This window comes from Brachycentrus maculatus, unplaced genomic scaffold (assembly GCF_059751285.1).
Source record: "Brachycentrus maculatus isolate JH-2025_06_01 unplaced genomic scaffold, ASM5975128v1 h1tg000672l, whole genome shotgun sequence".
Lineage (NCBI taxonomy): Eukaryota > Metazoa > Arthropoda > Insecta > Trichoptera > Brachycentridae > Brachycentrus > Brachycentrus maculatus.
The window spans coordinates 122,948-141,452 of NW_028281404.1; the positions used below are offsets into that span (position 1 = coordinate 122,948).

Consider the following 18,505-nt stretch of genomic DNA (forward strand, 5'->3'; position numbering starts at 1 on the left):
CCGGGGTGCAATGCGGCCCGGGGTGCAATGCGGCCCGGGGTGCAATGCGGCCCGGGGTGCAATGCGGCCCGGGGTGCAATGCGGCCCGGGGTGCAATGCGGCCCGGGGTGCAATGCGGCCCGGGGTGAATTGCGGCCCGGGGTGCAATGCGGCCCGGGGTGCAATGCGGCCCGGGGTGAATTGCGGCCCGGGGTGCAATGCGGCCCGGGGTGCAATGCGGCCCGGGGTGCAATTTGGTTTTGTTTTGAATATTGAAAGCATTAACTTTGTGGATCATATTGATATATTATTTCGAGAAATAAAAATACTTTGTGTTCTGATCCACTCACATTTTTATTAACCAACTAGTTTCGGCAACAACCTGTTGCCTTCTTCAGGGTTTAATTTATTACTAAACATATATATATATATATATATATATATATATATATATATATATATATATATAAATAGAAACAGTGTACAAGTTGTTGGCTTTCAAAAGGGTAGGGGTGGGGGTAATGGTGTTTTAAGGAGGGGTAAAAGCGAGGAAGGGGATAACTCTGTTTAGGTTGGGTTTGATTTTATGGGAAAAATATTAAAAATGGGACTTTGACTTACGTTTATTTGATTGTTAATTATATTTAATTTTTGTTTAACCGCTTTTTTTATTTCTAAAACCTCTAAATTATTAATTTGACTAGTTCTGTTATTACAATGTAAAATTTCTATCTTGTCTTCAAAATTGAACGAATGATTATTTGACAAGATGTGGTCCGCGAATATAATAATAATCTCATACGTTCCTTTATTCTAATGTTAAATGAACGCGATGTTTTTCCTCGATGTGTGATTCACGCATCGAGTGGATCAGAACACAAAGTATTTTTATTTCTCGAAATAATATATGCAATTTGGCTGGCCGCGCCCGCTCTGACGACTTCAGAAGGTGGAGTTTTCAAAACTGGCATCAGCAAAATCGTTCGGACAGGCTGGTTAGACGCTCGACTGCGAAACTGGCGTTGCGGGTTCCATTCCCGCCAAGTGCAAAACAAATTCAAGAATGATTTATTTTCAATAGGTCCGGGTGTTAGTGATGTATTTTTAACATTTACCATCCCTATCCATACTATCCTACCTGCAGACAAGCCTCTAGAAGTAGAGGCTATGCGGGTTATTCATTTTTTTTTTAAATATATTAGTGTACTGGACTATGCTTTTTATTTTTCGGGGGAAATTTTCTACGAAAAGAAATGATACAACATTTTTGGTGATAAAGATTTATTCCTCCAGTAATATCACAATAAATATATTCACATAAAATAGTAATAACAATAAACTTTAGAAAATCAACATTATTACCCAATAAGCGAGAAGAACAAAGCCACGAGAACAAAGTACATATTAGTCTAACTACGTCCGGAGTGCGCCTCCTCAAATCTGCGTGCGCCTACTTCAAACCCGTGCCTATTTCCCTTATCTATCTATTACATCCTTAGTTTGTTTATTCTTTAGTGACTCTGTGATTATTATTTAGTGATTCTCGACAATGACGAAGAAGAGAGAAGTATGTATATAAACTATCGTACATACTGACCACTGAGCCACAATGAGTATTTTAAGATATTAAAAAAAAATTGATCGATATACCCATAAAAAATAGTTGTACGTATATGTTTATACTGCGAAACCTTTATCTATCGTTTTTAAAGGGACCTATTGAAATAAAGTACGAATGCGGGATTAGGGAGTCTATACACAAGGAGATACCATTTAGTAAAGGTACCGTCCTCCCAATCCGCATAACCGTTGCTAGGTTAAGATTCTAAGAAGAATACAAGTTTTAGATGTAAATGAAGTTTTTTGTATTTATTTTTACTGTTTTATTTTTACTGTTTTATTACTGTTTTATTTCTGCAAGTAAACAATATATATTTTCGGCTTTGATAATATTGTTTTCAGCATCAGTTATTGAACATGCGAAGTAGCGACCTTTCAAAGAGCGTGCATGCTTCTGAAAATAAAGGTACAGGCAGCGGCTCCTCTTCATCAATATCCACCTGTTCCGCTGTATCCGTCAACCTTGCGGCACACGAGCTTTCCACAGTTTCAATCCCACGCGTAGGAATATTGTCGTTGAATGTAACAAAATTGAGAAGAATGTAAAAAAACAGTCAAAATATATCAAATATGCAGGGCAATTCAAACGATGAATGCCTTCTATTTTTGTGAGAAATCAATTTGGGGCAGAAGAAATAAATGACGCATCCGGGAAAAGGAATATTCGAGGAAAGATAGATAAAGGTTTCACTGTACATTATACACATATACATATGTGTATACTGTTAATATATCACATTTAAGCAAACGCTTCATATTTCAAATGTTATCTAATTAAAGCAGCAATTATATAAATCTTGGGAATGCAAAATACTGAAACAGCATTTTTTTCAGTCAATTCAAAACTAATTGGCCAAATTTCATAAATATTTGAAGCTAAATTATTATAATTTTCTTGGTTATTTAGTTATTTTAGCGTGATGTCGGTCGTCCTGCGTGTGAGAATATTGTCTGGCAGTGCTGGCGTTTATATATATATATTTTTAATTAATATTTGTGTTTAAATTTCATTGAATAAGAGTGTAATATTGTTTAATAAAGTGTAACGCATAATGCATTAGCATAATGATAACAACAAAAAAACGGAAAAAAGTTGCTCCCTTGATGAGGTATATGAGTTACAGAGAAAGTTATATTGTTTAACCACTTATTCTTCACGTCTTTACGTGAAGAATAAGTGGTTAAACAATGTTATTGTCTTTACGTGAAGAATAAGTGGTTAAACAATGTTACTGTCTTTACGTGAAGAATAAGTGGTTAAACAATGTTATTGTCTTTATGTGAAGAATAAGTGGATAAACAATGTTATTGTCTTCACGTGAAGAATAACAATGTCTTTACGTGAAGAAGAAGTGGTTAAACAATGTTATTGTCTTTAGATAAAGAATAATGCTGCGAGTTGCAAAGCGGGGGGCTCAGTCGTCGCCCAGCCAGTCGTCGTCGTCGGCCGGCGGCGGCTCGGGGCTCGCCGCGGGCTCGTCCTCGTGCGAGGAGAAGCCCCCGCCGAGGGCGTAGGCGCCGAGCCCCACGCCGGCCAGGGGCACCCCGTACTTGAGCGCCTTCATGCCCAGCGAGTCCTTGGGGCGCTGCGACCGCAACCAATCCATGCGCAAAAGGCCAAGGCGTTCATTTTATTTAAACATCATGTACAGAAAAGAAATAAGTACATTGGCGGGCTTATTGCTAAAAAGCAATATCTTCCAACAGACTAGTAATATTAGTCAAAACGTTTGATACCTTATAGGGTATCTATATTTATATATATATATATATATATATATATATATATATATATATATATATATATATATATATATATAAATATATATATATATATATATATATATATATATATATATATATATATATATATATATATTTATTTAAGCTTCATGTACACAAAATAAATGAGTACATTGGCGGGCAAAGACAGGGTGGTGTGGCGTTCTATTCTCTATACCTACCCCTGCGGAGAGCGGCGTGACGGTTAGTTAGTAAATCGGATAGAATGTACTTGTCGTCTTCCTTTTTGAGTGTGTAAAAATAATTGTTCAAAAATCTGGATTATCTACAATTGTAGGAGTTATTTATCATATTATTTTTTGACATCTCAACAAAGATGAAGAGGAATATGGAAGTCCGGGCATTCACGGGGCTGACGACCGTCATAGACTGGTTTAAATAATCACTTCACACACGTGAAACATTTACCAATTCTACCCATGATTGACTGACAACCACTCTACTCAAATTCTTAAAAGTTCTATCTATACATATATGATCCAATTTCGAAACATTGTACAAAAATCACTATAGACATCTATTGGTGAGACGAAAAAGCTTTTTTATTGAGCAGAAACTCTTATATTTGTATGTGAGGTCCGAATCCTGGATTATAATCACATACGTGAGAAACGCCAGAAAATATCCTTTTCATTTTATTAATTTAGCTTATAATTTGACCCGATAATTCATTACGCCCTGTAAAAACCCAGCCTTCCATATTCTTCCTCGTCTACATACGTTGATATGTCAAAAAATAATATGATTTGTTTCAGTAATCTCGATTTTTCCTTATCCGAACCACCTCCATTCTCCTGCCTAATCCGGGTTCAACCTGATGGTACGTACCTGTTGTTGCATCATCGGCATTCCACCGCTGTACGGATTAGACCCAAAGCCCTGAAATTTGAGAAAATTACATATATATATTTATTTATTTATTTAAATAGTCTGTGAATCCATGTGAGGGTGGTCAGTCCACCACATTTTACACACTCTATAGCAATATTATCATACCCAACAGCCTTACCGTTCCGCATTAATTTTAAGGCATTCGTTATTTCTGACATGCTTATCTCACGTACCATACCCTCACTCACACTTCCCTCTATTGGTGCTATGGTTTCTAGTTGAATACCAATTTAATTTAACAGAAGGGAAGCAAGATGAAAGCGGATTACTTTTAACACAAATTTATTCAGTTCTAGAAAATTACAATCAAGAAATATTTAAGAATAATCGCGCGATTCTAATATGAGAACAGTTGAAATACGTGTCGATCGGAGGACGGGCGGTGACGAAGTGTGACGGGCTAGTTTCCGCTCGTTGCGGGCTCCGTAGGGTGTTCGGTTATTCACTCGATTCAAGTTGCCATAGTAGATGTGTGGGTTGCCACAGTATCTCCGTGGAGACATGACGGTGTCAAAAGTCTGCGTAATCGGAGGGCGTGTATGACTAGATGTATGGATGTGAAGGAGGCGAGGAGTGTATGACAGGACAGAAGAGTGTGGCGTTCCATCCTCTCTGCCTACCCCTGCGGAGAAACGGCGTGATGGTAGTAGTAGTAGTAGTAGTAGTATTTATTTAAACTTCATGTACAGAAAATAAATAAGTACATTGGCGGGTTTATTGCTAAAAAGAAATTTCTTCCAACCGACCAAAATCAGACTAACAGAGTCGGGTTGTGGTCCCGTGGTTAGTGTCGCGCGCTCTTAACTCAGAGTTTCTCGGTTGGAAGCCACTCTACCACCTATTTCTAATGATGAGCCGCTTAGGCTCACAGAAATAGTATGAAATTGAAGTATTTGTGGAAATAATAAAAACACAAATATTTATCTTTTTTAAAAAAAATAATAATAACAGACTAGTGATATTGGTCAAAACGTTTGATACCTTATAAGGTGTCTATATATATTTATTTATTCATGTACAGAAAACAAAATATGATATGACATAAAAGAAAATATGACGCCTGAATGTACGAAGAATGAAAAGAGTCTAGAGAATTTTAAAATAAATGTTACAAACTAGTTTGTATTTATTGTAATATAACTAACTAACTAACTAACCATCACGCCGCTTCCCCGCAGGGGTAGGCAGAGAGAATAGAGCGCCACACCACTCTGTCCTTGCAAACATTCTTCGCCTCTTCCACGTTCATGCATCTCCTCATACATACCCGCCGATTGTTATGACTCCTAACCTGACCACTTTCAAGTATTTGGCATACCTGATCGTGCCATGTTTTTCTTCTTCTTTTTATATTTAACGGTGAAAAAATAGTCTTCAGACCCTTACCCACACCCGATGGTGCATAGGGCACTGCGTAATACCAACGCAGTGTTATTTTGATCGTTAACACGTGAAGGAAAGGTGAACAGCCCTCCACTTCAGGCACCAGTCCAGGGTAATATTGAATAAATGTTAAGAGTAAAAAATCACTTATGTTTATTTGACCCCCCCCTGGGAATTGAACCCGGGACCTCCAGAACGGTAGCCGAGCGTGCTGACCATTACACTACGGAGGTGGGCTCCAATACAGTAAATAAAATAATTGTTTAAATTATAAATCAAATTGATAACAGTTTCACTATATTTTGAGTGTGTCCAAATCCTTGGTCACAAATCTGGGTGAGGCCACTCGGGAATTATTTATATTAACATCTCAACATAGACGAAGAAGAATATGGAAGTCTGGGTACTTAAAAGGCTTGAATATTCATATCGCACACCTAGATCAAAATTGTATCAGCTCAAAAATTATGATTTTTTAGATAATCACTTATTCAGATTCTACATATGAAGACGTATATCGCTCACTCCTTTCAACAACGTAATATATCAAAAAACTTGATTCTTTAGGAGATCGTTTTTTAAAGTTTAAAAATATTATAAAATATATTTAAAAAAATATGAAGCTACTTATTGAACTTTTTACTGTGCAACAGATCTTTTTAGGTAAAGCCTGAAGGTTTTTTCTCCATTTGAAAAATATTTAGTATATTTAAAAAAAAAATAATTAAACATTACCTTTTCTTCAAAATGCAAAAACAACTCTTTCCGCCGTGTAGCGTCCCGGGTTGGATTCCGTCCAGGCGATTTCGCTCTCACATTTACCCGACATCTCCCGAGACTACTGCACTAATGTGTAAAGGCAGCTAGCCATAACTCAAGTTGCGGCTGTTTGGCGTAACACGGCCCAAAGCATTCTTATAGCTGGCCTCTATCATATACAATCACAGATGTTCTGTTCTATCTCTTTCCTTTACCGAGATTTACCGAGATCATTATCCAAATAGCCGCTAAATTGTATTAATTTATTATTTTTTGACATCTCATCAAGATGAAGAAGAATATGGAAGTCTGGGCATTTACGGGGCTGACATCGTCATAGCAAGTGTAACATTCACCAATTCTACCCCATTATTGACAACCACAGTACTCAAATCCTTGGAAGTTCTATATACATGAACCAATTTAGACACATTGTTCTTGAATCACTAGAACATCACTAGAGACATATTGGTGAGATGAAAAGAAGCTTTTTACTGAGCAGCGACTCTTATATTAGTATGTGAAGTCCGAAACCTGGATTATAATCATACACATGAGAAATGCCAGAAAATATCGTTTTCATTTTTATTACTTTAGCTTATAATTTGACCAGATAATTTATTTACAACATTTTGAGTGTGTCCAAATACTTGTTCACAAATCTGGATTTTCTCCAATTACAGGAGTTACTTTCATATTATTTTTATGATATCTCATCAAAGATGAAGAAGAAAATAAGGAAGTACTAGTCCGGATGGACACACTCATAATGTTCTATTAATTTGATCCATGTCTTGGCTGAAAGTATAATTTTAAGTTGACTATTAACTCGTCCGCCTCCTACTATGCTACAGGTGGTTGATGGTTGGCACTCTATACAAGATATGTCATAAACACAATTGGAATCTAAAAACTAATATTAAAAATACTCCTATAATTCGAGATAATCCAGATTTGAGAACAAGTATTTGGACACAAGTATTTGTCCGCCTCTGTAGTGTAATGGTCAGCACGCTCGGCTACCGTTTTGGAGGTCGCGGGTTAAATTCCCAGTGGGGGTCAAATAAATATAAGTGATTTTTTACTCTTAAGATTTATTCAATATTACCCCGGACTGGTGCCTGAAGCGGAGGGCTGTTCACCTTTCCTCCACGTATTAACAATCAAAATAACACTGCGTTTGTATGACGCATTGCCCTATGCACTATTGGGGTGCGGATAAGGGTTTAAATTTTAAAAAATAAACTCGTTTATCTCAAAACTAACTAACTAACTAACTAACCCTCACGCCGCTTTCCGCAGGGGTAGGCAGAGAGAATAGAGCACCACACCACTCTGTCCTTGCACACATTCTTCGCCTCTTTCACGTTCATGCATCTCCTCATACATACCCGCCGATTGTTACGACTCCTAACCAAAACTGCTGTTTTTAACTTGCGGCTATCTGCCTTTGAACATTAGTGGTGCTGTGCATACGGGTGCTGTACAGGTGGCGCAAAATTAATCACCCTCACTCATCACATTCGTGAACTAGACAGCTGCAGTATATAAATGGTGCAAAACCAATCGTCCAATTTTGTTTCTGAATAACCTTTTCTTACCGAATAAAAAAAATGTTTTGTGTAATAATGGAAATCATTATTTGGACCGATACTATTTTTCTTGTGAGTGGAAATAAATTTGTACCAGCGTTGGTACAAATTTGTGCCCGTTTTATCAGTTGTATACTGCAGCTGTCTAGTTCACAAATGTCAAATATGATTGACGTATGATGTCATTTGCAAAAATTATAACATCATCCTGTATTTTAAATTTAAAACGTATCTTAATTGTGTTAAACATTTTCACATTATTTTTTGATATCTCTATATAGATGAAGAAGTTGGAAGTCTGGGCATTTATGGGGCTCACAACCATCATGGGCTGGTCTAAGTGATCATCTCGCCAATAGATGTCTCTAGTCTCAATAAATTCTAGTGATTCACGCACCATATATATAGAACTTCCAAAATAGTGCGCTTCCATTTGAATAGTGCGCTTGTCAATCGTGGGTAGAATTGGTGAATGTTACACGTGTGATCGCTTGAACCAGCCTACGACGGTCGTAAGCCCCGTAAATGCCCGGACTTCCATATTCTTCTTCATCTATGTTGTCATGTCAACGGATAATGTGAAAAATAACTCCTGTAATTGGAGATAATCCAGATTTGTATTTGGACGCACTGAAAATGTATTAAACTTGAGTGTGTGAGTATTTGGGTCCAACAGCGGCTATGCCTGAAGGCCCAAAATACACATTATTTATATTTACATGTTTATCTAGTAATTAAATTAAATCAAATTAAAAAAATATTTATAACTATAAAAAAAAAACTAACAAAAAATATAAATTTTATTTGACATAACGATTACACAGAACATATATCGCTCACTCCTTTCAAGAACGTCATTAATCAAAAAACTTGATTTTTCAGGAGAACGTCTTTAAAGTTAAAAACTATAATACAATATATTACAAATAAATATCAAGCCACTTATTAAACTTTTTTCTGAGCAACAGATCTTTTTAGGTAAAACCTGAAGGTTTTTTCTCCATTTTAAAAACATTTAGTATATTTAAAAAAATAATTAAACAATACCTTTTCTTCAAAATGCAAAAACAACAATTTCTGTCCTGTAGCGGGTAAATATTAAGTTAAAAATATGCCTCTTTTGCTGGGATATAGTACATTTTCCGGGCATTCCGAAAACGTACACAACTGAAAATTGTCAATTTTGGATTTATGACGTTCTTGAAAGGAGCGAGTGATAGACATACAAAACCCAAAAACAGCTTCATAACACAGACGAAGAAGAATATGGAAGTCTCGGCATTTACAGGACTTACACCCTGCCGTCGACTGGTCCGAGTGGCCGCTTCACGCACACGCAGCGTCCACCATCCTACCCAACTTTCCTCATTCCTCAAACCCTCATCCGCACCCGATGGTGCATAGGGCACTGCTTTATATAAATGCCGTGTTGTCTTGATCGTTAACACATGTAGGAAAGGCGATCAGCCCTCGGCATCAGGCACCAGTCCAGGGTAGTATTGAATAAATATAAGTGTGAAAAACAATTTATAATTATTTGACAGCCATGACAGCCGCGTGTGGGCAACTACACAACTCACACGCGCATACCATTGTCCCTTGGTTGCCTTCCCCACCTAACGACATCTTCCATCTCGCATATTTCCCTGATCCTGGCGTTCCCTATTCTGCCTCAAGAATTTTAATAGTGTGATGATAGCGAGTGTTTTTGCCTAGAATTTTCACTCATGAATTACATGAAATTATAGTAACTTTAAACATAAAGAGTACGTCCACTCACGAGTAGGCGTAGACTATAAAACTCAAAAAGTTGAAGCCTGAGTAGGGTCATGATAAGCGGTGTTGCATAAGCAGTAGCTAGATATCAGAGTCACTTGGACGTTAGGTAATTCAAAAAAAATAAATTGAATAGTGTGGTTGTCAATCATGGGTAGAATTGGTGAATGTTACACGTGTGTAAAGTGATCAGTTGAACCAGCCTCGTAAGACGGTCGTGAGCCCCGTAAATGCCCAGACTTCCATATTCTTCATCATCTATGTTGAGATGTCAACAAATAATATTAAACGATTAAGGTGGTGTGCGGATTTAGGATGATATGGACATGTGGAGCGAATGGATAGCGAGAGGATGACTAAGAAACTAGGGCACGACACGAACAGAAGACGAAGACACCCAGATTTGTGAACGAGTTTGGCGATGCTACACTACTTTATATTTTTTAAAGGAATAACCCGCAAAGCGTCTATTTTAGATGCTTGTCCGCAGGAAGGATAGTAAGGATAGGGAAGGTAAATGCGAGAAATACATCACAAACACCAGACCAATTGAAAATAAATCTTTCTCTAATTCATTTTGTAATTGGCGGAAATTGAACCCGCAACGCCAGTTTTGCAATCGAGCGTCTACCCGACTACGCCACGGCGCCTGCCTAACGAACGGACGATTACTAGAACCGGTAAGGCGGTTGAACCTGGGACTGCTGAGGGAAGCCCGCGGGGGGGGCTCCCGCGTAGCTCAGAGCCGCATTCTCCGGAGCGTAACCTGAAATACAAAGGTAGGGTTGAACAGCGTCATCGGGTAAACACGCAGATACTCCGTAGAGCCGCATTATGCACACACGAGCAGACAGCGTTTCTACTGTACCCTTTGGGTAATACGTGCCCAGTGATGGGAGTCACTCTGCTGTATGGCAGACCCGCGTATGTACACCTGCAGGAAGTGTGAGGTTGTTGTAAGAAGAGGGGAATATTCACCGTGATTCGGGGCGTACTGCTGTGGCGCCCCGTAGGCCGGAGGACCGCCCATGGGACCGCCCATGGGACCGCCCATGGGGACCCCCATGGGAGCATACCCCATGGGGGGCTGGGACGCGGCGGCCGAATACGGAGGGGGCGTTTGCTGCAATGTGAAAAAATTACATTAACCTTCCCCTCCCGGTGATATGTATTTACTACAACTCGGCTTTTCAAATGAGAATATCAATATAAAATATAGATACGGGCTCACAATTATTGTATTCCCCCGTAATGTCATCACGTATTACATGAAAGTATTATAATATAAACTTATCAATTTGCAGCGATGGAAATAAATCATTTGTGAAAAAGTCAGGGATAAAATCACCAATACACAAGGGGTTCTCATGTCATTATACACGCGTGTCGTAACATTTTTACTGCACCAGTAGTGCGCAGATCATCTATATGCCAGAGCGGTGCGGCGTTCCACTCTCTCTGGTCGCGGGTAGTTAGTCGGTTATGTATCGTGCGCGGGGTGAAGGGTCCGGTGTTGGGAATGGGGTCACCTGATAGCCGGCGTCGCCTCCCTCGAAGCTAATCATGGAGAGCGCCACGTCCCCATCTATGGTCAGGTAGGAGACTCTCTGCAGCGGGACGCGGTGCGCAAACTCGCAGAAGTGCGTCCCGTTCAGGGCAATCTGAAGCAAAGCGTCCCGTTAGTGGCTCACCCAGAGTGAAATCGTACTGTTATTTATTATTTTTTTATCAAGCCGACAACACTGAAAAATATCCGCACATTTGGATGGATTGCATGTACGTGAAACATCCAAGCTTTGTGAATTTACCAGGTCCCTACTAGCACCGGCGGTTCGGCACTTCATTATAATAAACAACTGGCTTTGTTGTTATTGTAGCGAGTGTTTTTGCCTAGAATTTTCACTCACGAATCACATGAAATTATAGTAACTTTAAAAGAGTAAATCCACTCACGAGTAGGCATAGGCTATGAAAAAAGTTGAAGCCTGAGTAGGGACATGATAAACGATATTGCATAAGCCGTAGCTAGATTTTAGAGTCACTTGGATGTTAGGTAATTAAATAAAAAGTTGGTTTATGAATGTCCCGCTTGTTTAGGGGATTTTTACCATAGTTTCCATATTTTAAACGTTCCTGCTTAGTATGGACAATGTATAATAAAAATTACTAGATGGAGAGTGACGGATCAATTCTAGAGCACGTCAGTTGAAAACAAACCCTCGGATTATAAAATGTCTCTCAATTCGTAAAAAGGCGGAAATAACTTTTTTTTTTTTTCTTTTTTTTTTTTTTTTTCTCTATCCTCACTAGGTATTTGGAGATACCTGTTCTGAGGTAGGCAGGGTATTCTTATTCCTTTTATAATATAATACAGCTTTATATATATTTTTAAAATCTAAAGGAGTAACATTACAGAATTAGAAAATAGGATTAGAAAAAAAACATGAAATGAAATGAAATTAGAAAATAGGATTAGAAAAAAAACTCGTGAAAAAAAACATGGCGTGAAAAATTTTGAAGTTTGCAAATAGTTTACATCATCCGCAATGGATAATTTTCATCGTGCATTATTATTGGCTAATAAATTAAAATGAAAAATCACAAGACGGTAACGTTCTTATCGAAATCTGTAGGGAACTAAGGGAGATATGAAGGTTTAAACTTTAGATATTTTGATAAAACGAAAAACGGACGGTCATCAAATTTTACGTCATCGGGTGTGTTATGGGGCGTATCCCTTTATGTATCCGCTTTATAGAGTATGTTACAGTAGTAGTGTGGATTCCTTTCTGCGACATCATTCGTTACCAACTTACGAAGATGAATTTTGCAAATGAAAATGATGAATGAAAATATAGATTGTGTCAGCCATTATGAACACTGCACGAGTCTTACACAATCCTTTATAGGTTGAATGTGTTCAATTAGATATTCCTCCCGAGTGTTCACACCCTTTTGTATTTTTATCTGTATTTGAAAAGACCATTACGGACTGGAAAAAATTAAGAACAAAATGATTGTATGTTGATGAAACTTTGCAACAATGGTTTTGTACCCAAAGAAGCGGAGGATTTTCCAAATATTATATGAAAAGTCGATTGACAGAAAAATATGACGTACGTGTAATGGGTTTACTGTGTATTTTGTTTGAATTTAAACTTATTCCGATACTTTACGCCTTCACGTGATAGGTATGTTTATGAAAAAAATACCTTTACTCGGGTATAATGAGTAACGGTTATAAGAGCTAATTCAGTCGGTCCCGTCATCCTCGTTATAAGCGGGTTCGGCTGTATATGTGTATGTATATACATACATATATATATATATATATATATATATATATATATATATATATATATATATATATATATATATATATATATGCATGTCTAGGCAGATACATGTCAGGACCGAAGAGTGTGGCGTTCCATCCTCTCTGCCTTCCCGTGCAAGCTGACGGCAGCACTGGAGGGAGCCTAGTTCCGCAAAAATTTTATATTCAAGATACACCTACCAAATTAAGAAATTTCAGAGGTGCATATTTACCATATTATGGTAACACATTTAACATATTAAGTTCAATGCCAAATGTGAGCCTACTTAACTGAGCACAGGCAAAATAAATCAATAAAAATCCAGTGTGCTGTGGCACACTGGTGTACCGTGGTGATTAGTTGGTGTACCGTGGTGATTAGTTGGTGTACCGTGGTGATTAGTTGGTGTACCGTGGTGATTAGTTGGTGTACCGTGGTGATTAGTTGGTGTACCGTGGTGATTAGTTGGTGTACCGTGGTGATTAGTTGGTGTACCGTGGTGATTAGTTGGTGTACCGTGGTGATTAGTTGGTGTACCGTGGTGATTAGTTGGTGTACCGTGGTGATTAGTTGGTGTTCCGCGCAAAAATGAATAGTTAACACTTACAACTGCGCTTAGTCAAGCGGGCTCACAATTTGAAAAATAAGTTAATATCAAATAAGATTTACTTTTTTTCTTTGGTGTACCTCTAAAATTGATTTGGCAGGTTGTCGGGTGCGGCGGTGTAGGGTCGGTTACCTTGTAGTCGGCCTGCTCCGCCAGCAGCAGCAGCTGGAAGGGCTGGCCGGGTGCGAGGGGCTGCCCGCCGGCCAGCTGCTCGGCCCCCCAGGCGCCCCCCTGCAGGTGGTTGCGCACCACGCAGCCCTCGGGGAAGCGGAAGTTCACGTGCAGCGCCATGTCGTCGCGCGGGTTCACGCCCGGCCCGCACTGCAGGTTCACGGCGAACCTGCGCACACGCACATCGCACATCGCCCCGTCAGCTCTCCAGATAGTTGGCACAATTACATTTTAAATGAAGGCCACGAATGCCATCTATTTTTATATGAATTGAATTTGGGGTAGAAGAAATAAACGACACAGGGAAAACAATTATTCGAGGAACGATAGATAGGAAGTAGAAATCTCTGGTGAAGGGATATGTCCATTCTAGGCGCGAGTGGCTGTTTGGATTATACAAGTCCCGCTGTACGAGGTGTGGATACAATTTTCGGGTACTATATCCAAAATTAAACAAGGTTATTTGGATTGAATTCTGCTAACCCATCAAACATTCCGTGTCTAAGCTAGACAAAATCTGGAAAGACCGGGTGTCAGTAACAACACCAAGATAAAGCGGGTTTCTCTCTACGCTGCTGAAAAACGAAGGCGAATGCTCCGAATCCCATGGACAGCTAGACGCACCGACGAGTCCTTTCGGCAGGAACGCCAACGCTCGGATGGCTCGACTCTGGCAATGAGGAATAAGACGGAGAGGAAGAAAATAAAAGAAGAATTAAATCCAATAACCTAGTTTAATTTTGGACATATTACCCAAAAATCTAAAAAACTTCCCAAGTATAGAAAATCATCGACCTGTTCTATGATTTCCCCATTTACCAAAATTTCACACTCAGTTCTACATTCTTCTATTTCAAAAACCATAAATTTGGATTTGCCCAACGCTCATCAGCAAATCACACCCACATTATTGTATTTTGTAATTATGTATAAGATAACACTAGTCAACAAAAATAAAAATATAATTTCCTTGGGTTTCTATTCTAATGCTTGGATTCTGATTCTAGACGTCTAAAAACATTTAAACTTCCTTTTCCAGCGTTAGTGAAGATTTTGTACCATTTATATATTTATTGTAACATTTATTTGTTATCTACTTATGTATAATATATATACATATAAATATAGATATATCATAGGCGTACAGGAGAAAGTGACCAACTAAAAAATGTTCGGGAGGGCCATTTAAGTCACTTTTGCTCGGCAAGAAAATAAACACCAATGCAGTTAGGCATTTTTACCAAGTCAATATATTATACTTCCAAGTTTAAAATCCTTTGGGATGTTTTCAGGGCAATATTAAGCTAGTAAGATATCAAATAGTCAACGATCACGTTTCAGTAAAAATTCGCACGGTCACTTTCTCCTGTATGACTACGATATACATACATTCATTTAAAAATTCATAAACATTTTTTTTTTGCAGAGACCCGCCAAGCCCCCCTGTGTGTCTTGCAGGGAAGTTCTTTTTACATCTTCAAACCCTTATCCACACCCCAATGGTGCATAGGGCACTGCATCATATAAATGCAGTCTTATCCTGATCGTTAATACATGAAGGAAAGGTGATCAGCCCTCCGCTTCAGCCCTCAGGTACCAGTCCAGGGTAATATAAAATAAATATTATAGTGAAAAAATCACTTATATTTATTTGGCCCCCCCCCTGGGAGTCGAACCCGTAGTCCGCCTCCGTAGTGTAATGGTCAGCACGCTGGGCTACCGTACTGGAGGTGTTTTTACATACATCTTTTTATTGTTTTTATCTATTTTAACCTAATATACATACAAAAAAATAAGTAAAAAATTACAAATATAAAACTATTTTACAATTTCCATAGTAATAACTCTTGATCCGTTCCTTTATTCCATATTTTATCTCGACCTCTAACCTCCGTCGGCAACGTCTTCATCTACCTCCCCTCCCGGTGATATGTATTTACTACAACTCCACTTTTCAAATGAGAATATCAATATAAAATATAATAGATACGGGCTCACAATTTAGTATTCCTCCGTAATATAATCATGTATTACATGAAAGTATTATAATATATAGTTATTCATTTGCAGCGACGGAAATAAATCATTTGTGAAAAAATCGGGAAGAAAATCACCGATACACAAACGTTTCTGTGTGTGTGTGTGTTGCGTGCTTTGTAAGTATACGCGCATGTCGCAACGTGGGCAGATCGTCTTGCGCGGCGGTCGTGTCGCTACGCCAGCTATTGCGGTTATTTGCGATGTATATTTTTTCTCGTTTTCAGAATACCGGAGCTAACATTACAAAATTGTTACATTTCAACTTCAACTATGGTCAATAAGAGCAACATTTTGAAATATTCACATTTTTCCCAATTTTAAATGACATTTTCACATGGAATACAGAACACATATGACCGGCGCACGCGGGAGTTTTTAGCACCGTAAGGGAAGAGGGAAGGGTTGAAAATGCTCGGAGCTATATATTCAATACATTAGGTACACTAATCAATTACCTCTGGGCATCCGGGGGAACATTCCCGTTGATCCGGATCATTTTCCCGGGACTGACACCTCCCGGAATGGGCCCCAGATAAGGGTTCGGCTGAAAGAAAATACAAATTCTTTTTTTTCTCGACATAAATGAAGAATTTTCAATTTATCAAAAAAGTTAATATATGCATTACAAACAAATATTTAAGGCGTATACATTAAAAACGTAAATTACAAAGCAAGCGAGAAGACTCTTGCTGAAGATGTAGGATCCCTTATGGGAATACCCCCTCAGGCACATGGAACAGGTGTTGTTCAGCATATCTTCCTGCAGGCATAACCATCGGCAGGTTGCTCCTGTATATAGGAATGGGAAACTATCTATGCCCACGCTGTCCTTAGCTAACTATCGGGAACATACAGACCGATGCTCCGGATAGTTTCAAGATTATCCATCATACCGCGCAACAATGGATAGAAATGCCTCATCAAATACAAATTCCTTCTAGTCTGTAGACTGCTGTAGCCGAGCATACCCTGGAGGAAGTGGGTCGGGTAGAGCCGAGGATAATAGCCGTAATCTCTCATGTAGAGATACCTCAGAAACTAAAGTCTGGGCATTTACAGGGCTTACGACTATCATAGGTTGGTTTACGTCACTTTATACACGCGTAACATTCACCAATCCTACCCATGATTGATAACCACACCTCTCAAATTTGGCGGCAATTAGGGTCAGGAGAGAAATGTGACCCTGAAAATAGGTCGATGGCCCAAATTTGAAAATACTGCAGCGCTGTCAGAAGGAAGGCTACAATGGAGGATTAAATAAATAAAAAAGTAAATGTAAGCGACTAAACATGTGGAATAAATCAATTAATTAAATTGTTAGCGTGTGTGAGTTATTATTATTTAAATTTACCGGATTGTAGACGGTTCCGTACGACATGTTTTCTTAATTGCTGTTTAAATTATTCTTTTAAACACTTGAAACAATAGGAAAATTGTTCTTCTTATATATACAATAACACTTATTCGAACTTGAATCGTATTTCGCAACAAAATGAACACAAGTCATAAGACTGTGACGGAATTTATGACTTCATCTATTTGTTTTCCGAATTCGCAATGGCCAGAATATTACGCGACCAAATCAGACCACTTAATGAAAAGTCTAATCTAATCACTCGCGCACAAACTGACAGTCATGGTATTGATAATTGCCTTTTTAAGTATCGTGCATTTCAGCGCGGCGCGGATACAAACTGACAGAGCTACGTGTAAAACGACAAATATTGAAACTAACGGCGCCATTCTGTATGTCGGTAAAACAGATTGCATGGTTAGTATTAATTAGGGCTGCCATAGTACAAAGTAATAATTTTCCGAGATTTAATAAATTATTTAGATGTACACCAAGGGTGTACATCTATATAATTTATTTGTTTGATACATCCATAATATTTATGGATGTATGCATGTTGTTGTAAAAACAGTGAACTATATCCGTTCGCACGCTCTTCAGTATTGCCAATTTAAGGCAATCTCGAAAAATTTCGTAAAGCAGTTAAAGTGTGCAACTTTGACTATTGAAATAGATTCGGAAAAATTATGTAAGTGAAAGGAAAAGGGTGGACCATCAACACATAGAGCCGCCAATAATTTAGCAATGTTACCAATATTAAAATAGCTCCATCGTTTCTGTGACGTCATTCATTGCCAACTTACGAAAATAACGTTTTTTTATGCGAATTATCCAAAAGAAAATGATGAACGAAAATATTGATAATATCGGCTGTTATAAACACTTCACGAGTCTAATACAATCCTTTATAGGTTGAGTATGTTAAATTAGATATTCCTTCCGTCTGACAAAGATCCATTCTCACGATACACTTGCCCGCAGGGTAGGCAGAAAGAATCGAACGCCACACAACTCTGATTTGCAAACATTCTTCGCCTCTTCCACAATGCGCCTCCTCATACATACTCGACGATTATTTCTCCTGACCCGACCGCTTACAAGTAATCGACATACCTGATTGTGCCAAGTTTTCTTTGGTCTTCCTCTACTTCTTTTTCCAACTAAATTCGCCTCATTTATTTGTTTAACCATTCTTTCGTCACTCTTATGA

General features: G+C 38.5%; 1 protein-coding gene across 1 annotated transcript; it reads right to left on the reverse strand.

Annotated features, from left to right (window-relative positions):
• Window positions 1-1,381: 1,381 nt before the first annotated feature.
• On the reverse strand, window positions 1,382-17,620 carry LOC148300685 (galectin-4-like). Its single transcript, XM_088274437.1, has 8 exons — window positions 17,293-17,620; window positions 16,394-16,482; window positions 13,860-14,067; window positions 11,333-11,464; window positions 10,782-10,926; window positions 10,499-10,569; window positions 4,231-4,281; window positions 1,382-3,185 (listed from the first exon to the last, which is right to left on the reverse strand). The coding sequence occupies exons 1-8, from the start codon at window positions 17,317-17,319 to the stop codon at window positions 3,015-3,017; spliced, it is 894 nt and encodes a 297-aa protein (XP_088130563.1). The 5' UTR covers window positions 17,320-17,620; the 3' UTR covers window positions 1,382-3,014.
• Between the last annotated feature and the right edge of the window lie 885 nt (window positions 17,621-18,505).